General features: G+C 33.0%; 1 protein-coding gene across 4 annotated transcripts in view; it reads right to left on the reverse strand.

Moving 5' to 3' along the window:
* CCSER1 (coiled-coil serine rich protein 1) overlaps positions 1 to 17,491 on the reverse strand; it is a 1,259,018-nt gene that overhangs the window by 985,368 nt on the left and 256,159 nt on the right. For all 4 annotated transcript variants that reach the window (XM_022582337.2, XM_022582338.2, XM_022582336.2 and 1 more), the window contains one exon: positions 4,742 to 4,835. In XM_022582337.2, coding sequence (XP_022438045.1) covers positions 4,742 to 4,835 — 94 coding nt within the window. The remainder of the gene's footprint in view (positions 1 to 4,741; positions 4,836 to 17,491) is intronic.

Consider the following 17,491-nt stretch of genomic DNA (forward strand, 5'->3'; position numbering starts at 1 on the left):
GAATATGAACTATGGACAAGGAACTAGATTTTATTTTGGGATTAAGCAAGCTCCTCATAAAGCTCCTAGCTTTTGCTACACTGATGTGTTACCATTTAGAATTTCTTCTGCAGAACTGGTAACATGATGCTACCAGCTTGCATTGAAAGGAGCTGCTGAGGAAACTACTGATATCAAATAATTTATACCTTATAAAGACATGTGAGCAAAGTATCTTTCAGTTCTCAGTAACAAGAATTCCTTTATTTTAAAAAGGGCATTGACTGATTGACTGAATGATTGATGGTATATATATATATATATTTTTTTTTTTTTTTTTTTTTTTTTTTTGCGGTACGCGGGCCTCTCACTGTTGTGGCCTCTCCCATTGTGGAGCACAGGCTCCGGGCGCGCAGGTTCAGTGGCCATGGCTCACAGGCCTAGCCACTCCGCGGCATGTGGGATCTTCCCGGACTGGGACATGAACCCACGTCCCCTGCATCGGCAGGCGGGCTCTCAACCACTGCGCCACCAGGGAAGCCCGATGGTATATATTTTTAATCATGCAATTGGTTCTGTTTCTTTCTTCACATATGCTAGTAGTATACTCCAAGTAACATGTTTGGGTCTCTGAGGTAATACTAGTATACATTTTGTGTGCCAAACTTATCTGTGGCTTCATTTTATTTTTCATATCCTTCTTTAATCACTACCTTATTTTCTTGAATGATTATTTTGTAAGATGCTTAAATTAATAGAAAAAAATCCTAATCACAAAAATGTAAAACTACATAAAGAAAACTAGGCAAAAATATATTTCTGGTATTTTTCCTTTGACAGATTATGTAGTTCATAACATGCATTTCAGGGTAAATAAAATTTTCAGGGCACCTGTTTGAGTCTTAGAGATACTAAATGCTAGTAAATCTTGTTAGTACTTTTATTTTTCAAAAGGCTGTTGAGGTATATCTAACCAACATCACTGCTAATATCTTGCATGACTCCATCTGTGGCAAAAACACCACCATATCAACATGAATAAGACAGTAAAGAAAGATAAAAAGTGGGAAGGTCACTAATATACTTTTTAATTTATCAAATTATAACTGATAGCATCTCATATTTTTTAATTAAAAAATAACTGGTCATATGTACATTATAAATGATGCATTAAACAGAAAAACAGTAAATATAATAATTTACTACAGGGGAAATGGAATGTCTGGTATTAAACAAATTGATAATCCTATGTTTAAACATGATGCATATTAACTGAACATAAAAAAATTTCCAGAAAAGTAATTTAAACATTAATTGAAGAAAACATAATAAAAGACATCTGGAAGGCATATCCACAGGCTTTTTAATCTAAAATCTTAGATTTTATATTAGAATTTAAAAGATAATATTAGATAATGCCAAGATCAGAGTAAGTTATTCAGAATAGTTGCTTTTATTTTTTCTCCTTAAGGCAAGTCTCCTTTTGGGAACTCATTTTGAATTCATACACCTTTTTTTCATTGAAATTGTCCTTTCTTGCTTTCATTAAAAAAAAAAAAAGATAATATCCACTTACTGCACTTTAAAACAGATATTTTATTTATACTACTATTTACTCATACTACCTCTTTTTTAGGAAGGAAGTGTGTTAATTTAGGACTCCATAGATATATTTACATATTAAAAGGATTCATGAAACATTATTCATATTGTTCACTGCACTGGTCAACTTTTGAAAATCTAACTGAAAACATATAATTCATTTTTAGATGAAAATACAGATAGCAAGAATCAAATAAGAAGAACATTAAAAGATGTCCACAGTAACGTAAGTAGTAGAATTAAATGGTACCATTATTTTAGTGTTCAGACTTTTGAAAATGACTTTTATTTAAACCAGTATTTTAGAATGTTTAGTATTAATGAGCTTTTTACCAGTATCATTTATCAATAATAAGCTTCTTATATTCTGATAAGACCTTTAATTATGTTGCTTAAAAAAAAACAAATTGTATAAAACCAATTCAACCAAAAATTCTTCTTTCTGAGCTAATGTACATAAAGAGATATTTGTGGCTTTTTTCAAACCCCATAATGTGGCATCCAAAGTGAAATAGGTTTTCATTTTATTAAGTAACATTAAACAAACCCAAGTCACTTTAAGGACTATCTCACTTATTATAACTGTACTTCAGATATGCAAAGTAACATCATTTATCTTATGAACAATTTGGTTAACTCAGTTGATTCATAAGGTACCCTAGTTCTGGTTTCAACCAAGTTATCTACACCTTGAGGCAGATTCAGGAGATTCATCGTATTTGTTATATCACTTTTTAAAATAAACTAATAAAGTTCATTGCACTCATTATTTTATAAAAGAGAAATTAAAGTTTACAAATGTTCATTTTTGTTCCCAAGCAAATAAATTGAGCTAACTCTTTTATATTTTTAAGGCATTCTTTGCTCTTTATCATGGTTGCCTAACAAACGCAGCTGAGATGTCTATGTTGTCTATAATTCTGCTTACTTATTACTTGGTTTTATTTTTATTGTGAAAATCTTTAAAAATACCTAAAATAGAGAAAACATTACAACTCATCAATGAAAGTTTCACCCCAAGCACCTATTTCCGAGCTTTGATAATTTTCAATAATTTACCAACATTGTTTCATCTATTCCCTCCTCCATACTGTTGGTAAAGCAAATCTCAGATACCATATTATTTCAACCACATGCGTCTCTATGAAGAGTTTTCCTCAAAGACAAAACCAAAGAAAAATATTTAGCACCCAACAAAATAAAAATAATTCTGTGATAATAATTCCATCACTATTCAAACTTCTCTGATAAACTCTGAAATATATTTGCATAGTGTTTTTATGTTTTGACACAAAGATGTCACATGGCATTTGCTCTTTTAATCTACAATACCCCTCCCCTTTTTAACATGCCATTTATTTGTTGAAGAAACCAGACCATTTACCCTGTAGAATGCCCCATACCTATGTTTGCTTGCTGGCAATCCCATCATTCCATTTAACATTTCCTCTCTCCTCACCCCAATATTTCCCGTAAAATCATTATTTAATCAAGAGACAAATAGATTTAAGTACTTGTGGGCAGGAGTGGTACTGCTGTGTACTTCTCTAGTCATTGCATTAAGAGGGACAAAATGTCTAGTTGTTACACTTGTAGTGAAGTTAGTGATCAGTGACCTTAGGTACTGCCTGTCTAATTCATCACTGCAAAGTTCTTCACCTTTACAATCATGCTATAGCACATATCGACACCATCATTATTCCTTTTAATGACTGCTTAGTGTACCATTGTATATTCAACCAATGTCCTACTGAAGGACATTTGAGGTTTTCCAATATTTTGTTTTTGCAAGTATTTTGCAATAAATCGTTATTTGCATATATTAATTTGTATATTTCCAGTGTGTTAGGATTAAATTACTAGATGTTGGATAGCTGGATCTAAAGATAAATGTATGTATAGTTTTGCTAGATACTGACATATTTCCCACCAAAATGTATACATTGTCACCATGTGTGACTCTTTCAATACAAATACACATGAATGATGAAATTGTATAAGGTACCTGCATAAAAGTGAGAAAAATCTACATTTTTAAAAGAGTATCTGTCAAATCAACTGCAGGAAGAATGTCTCAAGAAATGGTTATCCTAAATATACATTTAAGCAGAAAAAATTTTTATTTAGCTCCTTTTTGATATTAGCCTAAAATAAGAGTGTAAAAAAATACATACATTGTTATTTCCTTCTTTTGACAATTGTTACTATGACATTATTTATAATATAAAAATACTGCATGAACAAAAATTCATCATAAAGTATTACCGCTGGAAACAACCTCAGAGATTATGTCTAATTCCTATAAGTTAAAAACATGGACAATAAATTCCAAGAGGTTGGTTTTCTTAAATGTATGCAGTATGACTCAAGATTTTAAAGCTTTAATGTTACTTCTACTTTAACTTGAAAATAACTAAGTTCAAGGTATTATTAGTAGTAAAAACTAAATAAAAACTTGCCTTTCTAGTCAAATATCTAAATTTGAGTGAACAATTAATTCCTATGTCCTACAGAAGGAATAATTTTGGTATTTGAAGACATTACACTTTATGCCTTAATACAAATTTAAACTTTTACAAATATAGTGGGCTCCCTTCTTCATTCATTCAGCAAGAATTTATTTATCTCACACTATAACCCTGTGTGTGTGTGTGTGTGTATGTGTTTATGAGTGTGTACTTGTGGTTGCTATTGGTAATTACTAATTTTGAGGTCAACCTTATCACATTAACATTAACCACAATAGTTATTACTGAGGTGGCTAAGATTTGAAAGAGTAAACTTGGTCCACCAAACTTTCGTTTGGTTATATAAAATAAATGAAAAATGGGATTATAATTGTTGTCTCCCCCCTGCCAGAAAAGAAAATATTAACTTTATCGTTAACTGTTTCATTAGAATTTCCCTCTTTGAAAGAACTTTTGTTTTATAATTTTTTCTTATTTAATAATTATCTTCCAACCAAATTTATATTTTCATAATAGATTGTAAGATCACCAGAATAATGTGTCCAGGGTACCTAGCATGTGCCTTGCACACAGAATACAGAAACTGGGGATTGAAAAGACTGAATGCAGCCTAAACAATATTTAGCTTATCAACGAAAGCTAAATGACTTGGACCAGAGTTGTATGATATTGTGCATTTATTCAATATTTACCTGAAGGATGAAGATTCTGTTCCTCTAAAAATTCCAAATCAAGCATTAGATCATCTTCATCCAGTTCACAAGATCCCAAATTATTCAAAACATCCTGAAGAAAAAGCAAAATCAATAGTCAGAAACCAAAACTCTGAGAACCTGAGGAAATATCCACATGTAGATGCCATGAAGCGAAAAAGTACTCAAAATTACAAAGGAAATGCTGTAACTGAACCCCAGAAATTGTTTATTTTATGAGCTTTAAAATTATCAGCCCAATAAAAATTTCAATAATTATAAAAATTTTAACTCCCATTAAAAATGCACAAAGAGGTTTTTCAAATGTACAGAAGTCTGTGAACTAAAACTTTAGATTCTTTTTCTAATATTTATCTTTCCAATTTGTGTAACAGTCTTCTGACACATTTAATGAATTGTTTCTCAAACTTTGTATACAGTGCCAACCCTGAAATATTAATTTAAACTATGCTTGGAAGGGAGGGGAAATCCAGTTACTGTTTCCCAATCATTTGCTTTAGATTAGGAGGAATGAATGGGAGAAATAAATATCAATTAGATTAAAAATTATTGATTTTCATAAAGTCATAAATATCAGAGCTAGATCATGTTACCCTTTCATTTTTTCTCAAGAGGGCAAATAGCACAGTAAACTAGAAGAGTATATTGAGAAATCTTGAGGGAAAACAGTGATGTGCAGAGGTAGAAATTCTTGAAGGAGGAATACAGTCCTGATTTGCATATCTGTATATAGATTGGTAGTGAATATGTTAAGAAAGCAAGAATTTACTCTTAGAGACTATGATGGAAATAACAAAAGTACAAAAAATAGAACATCAAGAAAAACAACCTAAATGTTAAATGATACCACAACATTTCAGATTACTTTGTCCACTGATTTGAATGTTACCATAATTTATATCTAAAGAAGTAAATATTCATTAGAGAAAGCCTAATGGCGTTGTCAAATGGACACCTTAGTTCCTGGGATTGAAAGTAAGGATACTGAAACTTTTAAATAAACCACTCTCACTGTAAAAAATAGAATTAAACATTATTAAACTTTAGAAACACATGTTATCTGTGAATAGAGCACAGTAGTTTCAAAGGTGATAAATATTGCCAAATATAAGTGCTTTTTATCTGTCAATGAAAATTATAGGGAACGATTACTATAATGGATTGCATTGTATTACATTGTATCTGTATTAATTACAAGGGATCTAATAATTTAAACTATAAACAAAATCAACTGTTTCTTGGAAGTTCTATGATATAATGTGGCAGGGATAACCAGTGAGAATAAGTTGCTTATGTATATAGCAATAAAAAGATGTTATAAATATAGGCAACAAAAGATAGGCTGCCATTCTCAAAAATTCAAAACAGAATATTGAGACAACAAAAGAAATATAACTGAAGTTGATTGTGGAAAATTAAGAGTTTAGAAAAGGGAGATGTTATAAGGATACTAATATTATTAGGGTTTATTAAGCAGTATCCAAATAAGAGAATTTTAGTCAGGTAGTCAAGAATACGTTGGTAAAAAAAATTGTTTAATGGTGAAAGTGTAGTCATTGATACAGCTCCAAATTAGCCTAAACAATTTTATACTTGTATTTTGAATTTCATTGACCAATATTACGGTCTTAACTGTTTTCATCCAAAATTCATAAACTGAAGTCTTAACCCCCAGTACCTTGGAAGCTGATTATTTTTGAAGAGAGTATCCTTAAAGAAGAAGTTACAGTTAAATCAACTCACAAGTGTGGGCCTTAATGTAATATGACTGGTGTTCTTATAAGAAGAGGATATTAGGACAGACAACGCAGACAGAGGGACAACCGTGGGAGGACATAGGAAGAAGGCAGCCATCTGCAAGCCAAGGAAAGAGGCTTCAGGAGAAACTAAACTTGCCTACACTTTGATCTTAGACTTCCAGCCTCTAGAACTGCAAGAAAATAAATTTCTGCTGTTTAAGCCATCCAGTTTGTGGTATTTTGTTATGGCAGCCCCAGCAAACTTACACAACCAACAACACTTAGAAAGCAATGAAGATCGGAACAAAGGAAGTAAATGAGTGCCTGGCATATGTTTTTGTAATTATGCCAAGTAAGGACATCTTCCTCAACGTAAGCTTCTACGTTTTGCATAGCATTTCTCCCTTTCATTTGGAATCACCCCACTCAATCCACCTAGCTATAGAAGAAGATACCAGGTTCTTACACGAGCCAGACTTCCTGTCCTTGGTGGATGGTCCAAGATGAGTGTTTTAACCAAACTCGCTGATCATAGCCCTCTCAGAAAAATGAGAAAAATTTCTGTTTGGTGATAGATATTGCAAGATGCACATCACAGGGGCCTTGGATTTCATTGCATGGTTAAGACCAGAGTAAGTCTACTGGAAAAATGACAAGTGTCATAGTAGTAGACCTTCTGGTTCCTGATTCCAGCAGTTCCTGAGGTCCAGCAGCATACATGATCTTTTCAAGGTTGGATTGTTCAACCCTCTTTTGAATTTTGACAGTTAATACATCCATCCTCAGTTTGAAAATAAAGTTTAAAAAGATTTTATTTTTGTAACAAGGAAATACTTAAAAACTCTGTCACCATTATCCCAAACATTTAATTGAAGAAAGTAACACCAACAAAGTGAACAAATTAAATTTGGAAAATTCATTACATTGTTTTGATTTTCTCATTTTGCAGGTGACCCTTGACATTTAGTCTAGCAGGAGCCCATCGACCACTGGTCTAGAGGAGGTGTTCTTCAATATACTTATTCTAAATTGCCTTGCTTTGATATCTTGCTTACAAAGCAACTTTCTTTTTAATGGAATGGAGTCTTTGAAGTTGGTGAAACATCATATAAAAAAGAGAGTAGATGCGCCAACGTGATGTTACAGAAGAAAAGTCAGTGTGAACTCACAGACCTAAAAGAAATATCTTTTCCAGATCTCTCCTTAAAAAAGACCAATAGCAGCAACAGTGCTTTTGCCCTCAGCCAGCACTTAGGGGAAGTCCAGAAACTCATTACCCAGTATCCACCAACAAAAAAGAACCAGGGCTCCTTAATTATTAGGGAAAAAAAGAAGGAAAGAAAAAATACAGACTATTTCTGGAACATTCTTTTGTTGCCAGAAAACAAGATTTGTCTAAAAAAGAAGTTGGAGGAAGTTTTGAAAGGCTAAGAAAGCAACCTAAATGGCTTCTCCCTGGCTAACTTCTGACATTATGATCATCAAAAAACAAACAAACAGGGCTTCCCTGGTGGTGCAGTGGTTGAGAATTCCGCCCGCCGATGCAGGGGACACGGGTTCGTGCCCCGGTCCGGGAAGATCCCACGTGCCGCAGAGCGACTGGGCCCGTGAGCCATGGCCGCTGAGCCTGCGCGTCCGGAGCCTGTGCTCCGCAACGGGAGAGGCCACAACAGTGAGAGGCCCGCGTACCGCAAATAAAAAACACAAACACACACAAACAAACAAACAATAATCATTATGGCTAAATGAAACAATCTGAGTCTGTCAAAAACTAAGAGTTAATCAAACAGAAAAGTTAATGTGAAGGATATAAAGAGGCATTAATGATATACACACAAAAAACACAAACAGGCTAGAATATCTTCAATGTCTATTGTTTTTAATAAATAGCTAAACATACGGGTATTTTTTCTAATCTTACGTATGTTTATAATATGAAGACATGCACTTTTTTTGATCTGTGCAAGGAAAGACTTGTAAGTAAAGTAGTAGCATCAAAAGTAGTTCTGTACCAGGGATACAAAGGACTGATCAGCAATAATGGTCACACATAACCACCAAGTGGAAAAGGAGTCCAGCGTTTAATTAATACTAATAGTCAGACCTGTATCTAAAAGGGCACAACTGTGTGCTTCAGACATTTGATAAATTAATGGAATATCTAGAAGTGATAACTAACAATAGTCTCTCATCCTCTGGTAGATAAAAACCTAGGTAGCTCTGTATAATAAAGATAGAATAATGAAAGCCCATGGGTTTCTAATAACATTAATATACCAGGCATATATATCATAATAACAGGAAAACTGTTTATATAACAATTGCAGTTGAAACTTTAAAAGCAAATAATTTGGGGAGGGAGCACCAATATTGCACAAAATTAAAAGCTGGGCTTGAATTTAAAAAATAAATAAAGGCATAAGGACATAGAATGTAAAGTTTAATTAAAAAAGGAAAGTCCAACCTGATGGTCAGAATCTTGAGTGTGAATCGTCTCTGAATGTATAGCAAATTCCAATGACTACACAAAAATTTATCTAGTCAACAACCCAGAAAGTGCAAATTTAAGAGAAGACTTTCTTTTTCTTTTAAGTCTAGTATAATAAGTAAGTCCTAGGGAAGTGCAAAAATAGACTCAAGTATTTCTGAAATCCCAGTGAAAGATGAAAAGTTTCACATTAGCAAAGAGAACGAAGGCAAATGGTAAAAGGAAATGTAAATTCCTAGCGTGAGCACATTTGTAACCAGTTTTAGGGTAAGCATATTGATTTGCTCTTGAATCATTGTAAAATGCATAATTTTCTTCTTTAAAAGTGGCTAAAACATTTAAGGTAAATTGATATGTTAGGCTTGGTGTTGTAATGAAACACCGAGAAGAATTTTATTATATAATATCTAAACCAATGCTTAAAGGCCATGGAAAATTTAATTTAATACATATTCTAATTCATTTTTATGTAAGATTTATGTGGGTATTATGAGAAGAGTTGATTATTTAATTGTAAGGAAATACTAATTTTTTACTAATTCATAATATTAATAAATTGGATATTAAATGAAGCACAATTATTACTAAGTATTCCCTAAGCAGACATTTAAAAATCTATCAAGATTACTAATTAGTCATGAAATCTCCCAAATGACTTTAAGCCATTAAGAGTAAACTAAGTAGTTATTAATGAATTAATTCAAAAATCAATTTTCTAATCTCTGGGGATTTAACAATGAACCTAACAGGCATGTTTTCTTTCCTCATAGAACTTAAAGATAACTGTATTCTTGTAAAGAAATACCAATCTCTTTTATAAATAAAGTAGGTACCATTATTTATAAGTCAGTCTCTTGTGTTTCGTTACTGTGAATTAGTTCTCCAGAATTTGGTTGCTACTGGCTGAAAGAATAAAGTTGAACTTCTGAAGCTACAGAGTTGAAAAGACAAGCTCTGATCACTCTATTAATATGTAACCATCCCATAACCCTTAGGCCTTGTCTTTTTATTGCAATAAATATAATAATTATGATCCTGTGAAAAATATACGAAGCTGGGACATGTTACTACATAGGAAGTGTTGCTTATAGAAGAAATAATTCCATCAAAGGAAATTATTGAATTATTAAAACATTCACTAATTGTGGTATTATAAAGATGTTACTAATTGCATTTCTATGCTGTTATATTTTAGTCAAAGCACTTTCCAAGTAGCCTTAAAATATCTAAAAGGCAAGATATGAGAGGCTCTAGACTTCAATACTTGTTTATGTAATTTTTAATGGCACAGCAGAACTGCTCTGATCATTATTTAGTCTAAAAGTGAAGAGAGAATTATTCAAGTTCATAAGAGATAGTTAATCTAGTTTAAATCTTCTAGTCATTCTCCATTATGATCAGGTGCTGCTAGGATATGTGCTTCATTCTCTACTAATCTAATCATAGGGGTTTCCACAGATTGACTAAAAAGAAAATGTCATTTTATTATTGAAAACATATGATGTAGCTACTGTAGAAGACCCTCAGTGAAACTTTCCTGTCTAAAATACATTCTGAGACTGGCTTTACAATTAATTACAATGGCTTTTTTTAATTGGGAAAAAAAGATAAAGTCAAGTAACTTGGTATACATCTTTAAATAATTCGTATTATCCCAGAAAGATAATTACATGAATTGTAAAAAATGAGAGACATAAAGGGACAAGGTACAGAAATCATCCAAAGCAGACATCTGAATAGGCTGGGTACATACATTTTGATAAAAGTTGAGTTGTTCACACCCATATATGCAGTGGGAAAGAGGATAATACACCAATACATGCATATAATTTTAATGATACGATTTCACTGCTATTTTTTGGAAAGAGAAATTAAAATGACAATACTTCGTAATTACTGCTCTGAGGAGTTATTTGGTTTTGATTTCCTGACTGGATAAATAAAGCATATATAAAATCACTACAATAGAGTTACCTTCACCCTTCGACATGGTAGACACAAAGTATTTCCAGACACAGCCTGCTCTTTGCTAAGTACTGATTAACCTTATGGATCTGCATACATCAAAATACACTTTTAATACATATTTTCAAAAATTTGTCTTCATTCTTTCAGTCCTTACTCATAAGTCTTCCCATTACAAGTCCAAACACATACACAACGCATATTTTGTTTTGATTATGCATATTTTTTCATATTTAAATGTAAAAAAATAGCAAAATGAGATTCCTAAAGCTATGCCCAGAGCTGCTAACTCTACTCTTTACACTAATAAAAGGTAAATGATTTTATGTTATTCAAATAGTACAATACTAAAATACTAAAACTTAAAAATCATGTTATAATATTTCAATTTTTTAGGAAAAGTTAACATTTATATGGATTCATATGTCCATAGATTTTATGTGGATTATAAATCTATATCTGAATTCATACAAAATTTTAAAGTAAACTCTGAACATTTTCATTTTAATCTATGCAAGGGAATAAATTAAAAGTAATTTTTATTATTAAGTTATAAAAATAGAAAACTAGGGAGTATAAATATATAATTAGCAAACTCCATGATTCAAAATTAAAATATATAATGATTATTAGTTTAAAAATGCATTTTTTTTCTTCTCATCATTTAAGATATGGAGAAAAAATAATGTCTCTTGGGATTCTACTTTCACGACAAAAGACAACCAACATTACAGATGCCGTCTCTTTGATTCTGCACTTGACTACATCAGTTTGTGTCACTGTCAATAAAGCAACACAAATAAATAATTATTATATAGCACTCAAGTTCAATGAAAGCAAGATCCATCCAATAAAATACCACAATTACATTGTGTGTAATTGGCTTGAGCTGAACGTGGTAATGTGGAAAAGAGTGCTATCACAATTAAAATATTTGGAATTCTAATATTTTTGTGGGATAGGGAGGGTGGGAGGGAGATGCAACAGGGAAGAGATATGGGGATATAATATGTATAGCTGATTCACTTTGTTATAAAGCAGAAACTAACACACCATTGTAAAGCAATTTTGCTCCAATAAAGATGTTTAAAATATATATATATATATATGAGTGAGATCATTATTTCTACCCTTCATTCTTCTCTGTGTACCAGGGGAACTGAGCATTCCACAGTTAAGAAGCGTACTTCATTATATTCTTATTGGTGTACCTGTCAACTTTTTGCCAAGAACCATTCCAATTCTTCAACTTTCACTTATAATTCTTTCTACGTACTACTCTGAGATTACTCTCATTGAAGTAGTCAATAATTTGTATATATTCCCTCATTGCCTAACACATGAAAAGATGACAATGGTGTATGTCTATAGAACAAACACTAACTCTATTGTCATTCAAACCCCAACAATCTGATCTGTATCTATCTACCAAATTGCTTCCTGAAAACTTATTATTAAAAACAAACATATTTATTGATTGTTTCCTGGAAATGCCATTTGCATTTCTTTCATTGCACTGAGTCTATCCACTTGCCCCAAATACCTAAAGAGCAAACACAAAGTAACATACTTATACTTTATTATATCACAGGCTTTTTTTTTTTTACAACATTATTTATAACAGGTGCTAAAAAAATGCTTTTTGATAATGATAGGAAAGTTTAAAAGCCTTTCCCTTAAAAACTCCCTTTATGTGCAATATATGCTGGTTTTCACAGAACATAAGACCCCCATAAGACTCGGTGCTACATATGAGCAGAGTTCTTGTGTTTTCAGAATCTCTAGTGCTATGCTGTATCATTATAGTATATGGAAAATAATATCTCATTTACCTAATAATATCTTACTTATGATATTATAATAATATCTCAATTATCTGGGAATGAGATGTCTTATTGCCAAACTCTTTTGATGACAAAAAATAGTCTCCTTTTTAGAACATCAATTTTTTAAAACTATCAGATGTTTTAGGGAAAATTTGTTATCCAGAAAAAGTATTCATGTGTAGTACAGAGGGAATGTTTAAGAACTTAATTGCTACCTCTACACCAGTTTAGTTGTCTAAGATTGCCGAGGTGTGCTTTTTTTGTTGTTGTTAAAGCTGTCATTTTAGCCTCAATGGAAGTGCTTACTTTTCACCATTATTAGTGTATATGTCTCTGAGAATTTTATGAATCTTCCATCACTATTCTAGCCAATATACAATGAATTGCCAAAGAAAACCTAATATGTAAGCTTGTTAAACCAGTGACCAGAAAGTGTACCATAAATACCATTCAGATCAGGATAGCTACTCTAGTGAAAAATGCGTATTTTTAGGCACAGATAGATTTCATATAGTTAAGCCTTAAGTTTTATTCTAGGTTTATATTTGTATATCAGATATTATGAAATTGATGAATGTTTTACTGATTTATAATTTAAAAATTGTCATAATTTTATTTCTAAAATAGGTATCAAATATATCCAATGATACTTATCATGCCAACCTTGTGTTATATAATATAGCATAGTGGGAAATTCAAAAGATTGGGACTGATAAATCTGATTTCTAACCCTAACCCAGCCACCAAACCAAGTCTGTGAACCGAAGCAAATCATAACCTCCCTGATACCCTTCCATGAAATAAAATATTAGAACAGCTATTCTCTGTAATTCCATTCATATCTAAAATCTTCAAATCTATAAGACAATTATGAGCTTCTTTCCTCTAATGGTATATACCCAGAGCTAGCCAAACTGCAAAGTCTAAGGGAACAGTCCTCCAAATTTCCCTGACTTCTGACACCAACAGCAAGTTTGGAGTGTTCACAAAAACACCCTCAAGTACAATCATTCACTGGAAGGACTCACAGAACTCACTGAAAGCTCTACTCATCATTATAATTTACTACAGGTAAAGGGTACAGGTCAAAAATCAGCCAAAGGAAGACAGAGTCTGGGAGGGTTCCAAATGCAAAGCTTCCCTTGTACACATGATGTATTACTCTCCTAGCATTGACATATGACAACACAAGCAGAGTACTGCCAACAAGGGAAGCTCATTGAAGCTTTAGTGTCCAGAGATTTTTACTCGACTTCATTACATAGGTATGATCGATTGACTGATTGATTGCTTACATGGTTGCTCTCAGCCTCGTCTGACAATAAATGACCTGAAGCTTTTACCGTAAATCATATGCTTCTTTTTCTGACGTGGGCTGCCCCACCCTGATATTTTCTGATGTGTCCAGCTCCACTCTAAGATCCAGTGTGGTCACCCCTGGACTCTAAACAAAGATACTCCTATCAGGTATGACATAAATTACCTCTCAGAACCTGAGGGCAAAGGTCAGACCTCGTTTTGGGCAAAGAGCAGTTCACTACACATATACTGTTTATATAGACGACGCATGGCTCATGATCTAATTTGGTTTCAAATTATTATGTTAGATTCCAGAGCAATATCTACAGGCGGAAAGTATTGTGAGTTGTTTTTTTTTTTAATCAATGTTTATTTTTTAATAATACATAAACAAGGAATTGACTAAGATCATACATACTGAAATGGTGTATATATTGCCTATGTTAAAGATTTATTGGATATTTTCTATATCTTTTCCCTCAATTTTCCATATTGGGCTCATAATTCTGGTAACAAAAAGTAATTTATTCCCTTATTCAACAATATTTATTGACGGCTTACCAACTGCAGGGAAAGTACTAAATTAACAATAATGATCGAAAGAGAGAAGTTTCCGATCTAGACAATAAATATACAAATGAGGGCTTCCCTGGTAGCGCAGTGGTTGAGAGTTCGCTTGCCGATGCAGGGGACACGGGCTCGTGCCCCGGTTCGGGAAGATCCCACTTGCCGCAGAGTGGCTGGGCCCGTGAGCCATGGCCGCTGAGCCTGCGCGTCCGGAGCCTGTGCTCCGCAACGGGAGAGGCCACAGCAGTGAGAGGCCCGCGTACCGCAAAAAAAAAAAAAAAAAAAAAAAAAAAACCAAGGTAATTTCAGCTAATTATATACGATATTTTAAAAAATATCAACATAATATTTACTGGTTGTAGGAGGCAGCTACTCTACATGAGAAGGGCAGGGAAGGCCTTTCTAAAGGTGTCATAAGGGCTGAGGAATGAATTATAAGCAGCTATATGAAAACTGGAAGGAAAAAATATTCTCAACAAAGGACAAAATATAGGCATATCATCTACAATGGATGTGAGACTGATATGTGAGTGGGGCAGAGAGAAGGCTGGAAAGGTTGGAGCATAGAGGTGAGGTGCATGGTACAAGAGGTTAGAGGTATGGGGTCTAGATCATTTGATCATAACTTTGAGGCAGGTAAGGAATTTAGAAATCACTGGAAAGTGACATGCTTAAATACACATTTTAGGAAAATCATCCTAACCACTCTGCTGAGAATTCACTGTAAAAAAAAAAAAAAAAAAAAAATTTCTAATGGATCCTAACAGCCAGAAAGGCAAGCATTGTTTTACAGATGAAAAACCCGAGGGTGAGAAAAATTAAATAACTTGATCATGACACAAAAAGTGGCAGAACTAAGATCTAAGATTTAAACATATATTTTACCTGAAGAATAAAAGTTTCTCCATAAAGCTTCCCTTCACGTGACGTGTGTGCACGCATGCTCGCACGTGCCAGATTCTAGAGATATTGAAGGAAATCCTTAAATATCAAGACCTTTTTCTTTTTTTTTGCAGTACTTGGGCCTCTCACTGTTGGGGCCTCTCCCGTTGCGGAGCACAGGCTCCGGACGTGCAGGCTCAGCGGACATGGCTCACAGGCCCAGCCGCTCCGCAGCATGTGGGATCTTCCCGGACCGGGGCACAAACCCGTGTCCCCTGCATTGGCAGGCGGACTCTCAACCACTGCGCCACCAGGGAAGCCTCCAAGACCTATTTTTTTTTAAGGTTACTAGCATTTTACTAGATGTTTGATCATAAATGAGCATGTATAGTTTTGAAAGCGAGCTCTAGACGAGTTTCCTTAAAACTTCTCAAACAGGTGTGCTCCCGTTTTTGCTATTTTCTATGGAATCTCAAACAAGTAAACTAAATTCTTTAAGCCATGATTCACTTTTCTGTAAAATGAAAGCAAATAATTCCTAATAATCTACTTTCCCTATCTGGAATTCTTTTCACATACAAATGATCCTTCACTATGTATGCTCTTTGATAATGTTAAAAAAAAGTCTTAACTTTTCAAATTTTCCTTGATATTTTCTTTCTTTTACGCAGTTGCAAGTTGAACCAAATTTCTTTTATTTATACTTCCATCAAGGTCCAACTAACATTCCATTCCCTTTAGGAAGACTTCCTCATCTTCATGTGGTTAACATTAATTTCTTCCCACGTGGTTTGTAATAGTTCTCTTATTTACATCATTTTGAAGGTAAATATGGTGCAATTATTCTCCCTTTGCAGTTCCTACAGTACTTGGCACAGTCTTGAGCATATCAATAATTTACTCAATCAATAATTACTTATTGAGAATTTTCAGTATGTTAGGTACAATGCAAGTAACAAACTGTCTTGAATTTTGAACTTGTTGAATACAACAGTATAGTACACAAAATAGTGCATGTTCTGACTTATTGAGGAGAAAGCCATAGTTATTTAAATACTTTTTATATTTCATTTGTTAAGAGTATCACATTGGAACTATTTTGGGAAGCAATATAATTCCACTTACTGAATTATTTTCATATTAACGGACTTTGCATTAAGGGACAGAGAAATACAACAGCACAGGCAGACGTGGCACACCACAAGCAATTGTAGAGTACCTTTTTCTCCTTATAAAATTAGAACCTCCTAACTATTTGAAAGATTAAGTTTATGTTTTTATGTAATACAGTAAAAAAAAATTATATTTTAACAACTAAAATAAAAGCAGTGTTACGTGATTCGAGAGAAAGAAGGACAAACATTTCAGCAATATTAATATAAGAACATAACCAGTTAGAAGTGTTTTGTCACCAAGAGAAATTTCTTTAGTGCTTAAATACCTACAGTGATCTATAAAGCTATATAGTCCCATTTCCTAGTCTCTGAAAAATTAGTTTAAAAAACACAATATTGACTAATACTCTATAATAAAAACATATAGTCACAAAATAAATATATTCATAAATATCAAATACATGTCAATATTAATTTCACCTAAAATATAGAGAACAAGAAAATATCACTAGGGTATAAATCAGAAAAATATTTGTAGGTGGATGAGAGTCAAGCCAGAAAAGAATCAGCTCATTTCTTCAGTTTGGCATGTTTGCTAACTTATCTTTTGGATATAAAGGTTTTCAAATGAATTTATCTCTCTGGTTAGATCAATACAAAATTTAGAAAAATCTTTTTATTTTACCTAAATCACTTGCAAAATTAAAGACAAAATTGGAATATTTTATCCTGCTCAGCCATTCACATATCAGTTTGTACTGCATATAGCTGGACTATAAAGAAATTCCAAGTAAATAAAGTGCTTTACAATCAACAGAAATCTAATGCAGTATTCAAAATCCATGGAT

This window comes from Delphinapterus leucas, chromosome 5 (genome assembly GCF_059928025.1).
Source record: "Delphinapterus leucas isolate spDelLeu-1000000601 "Yukka" chromosome 5, BTC_Dleu_Yukka2, whole genome shotgun sequence".
NCBI classification, from domain to species: Eukaryota; Metazoa; Chordata; class Mammalia; order Artiodactyla; family Monodontidae; genus Delphinapterus; species Delphinapterus leucas.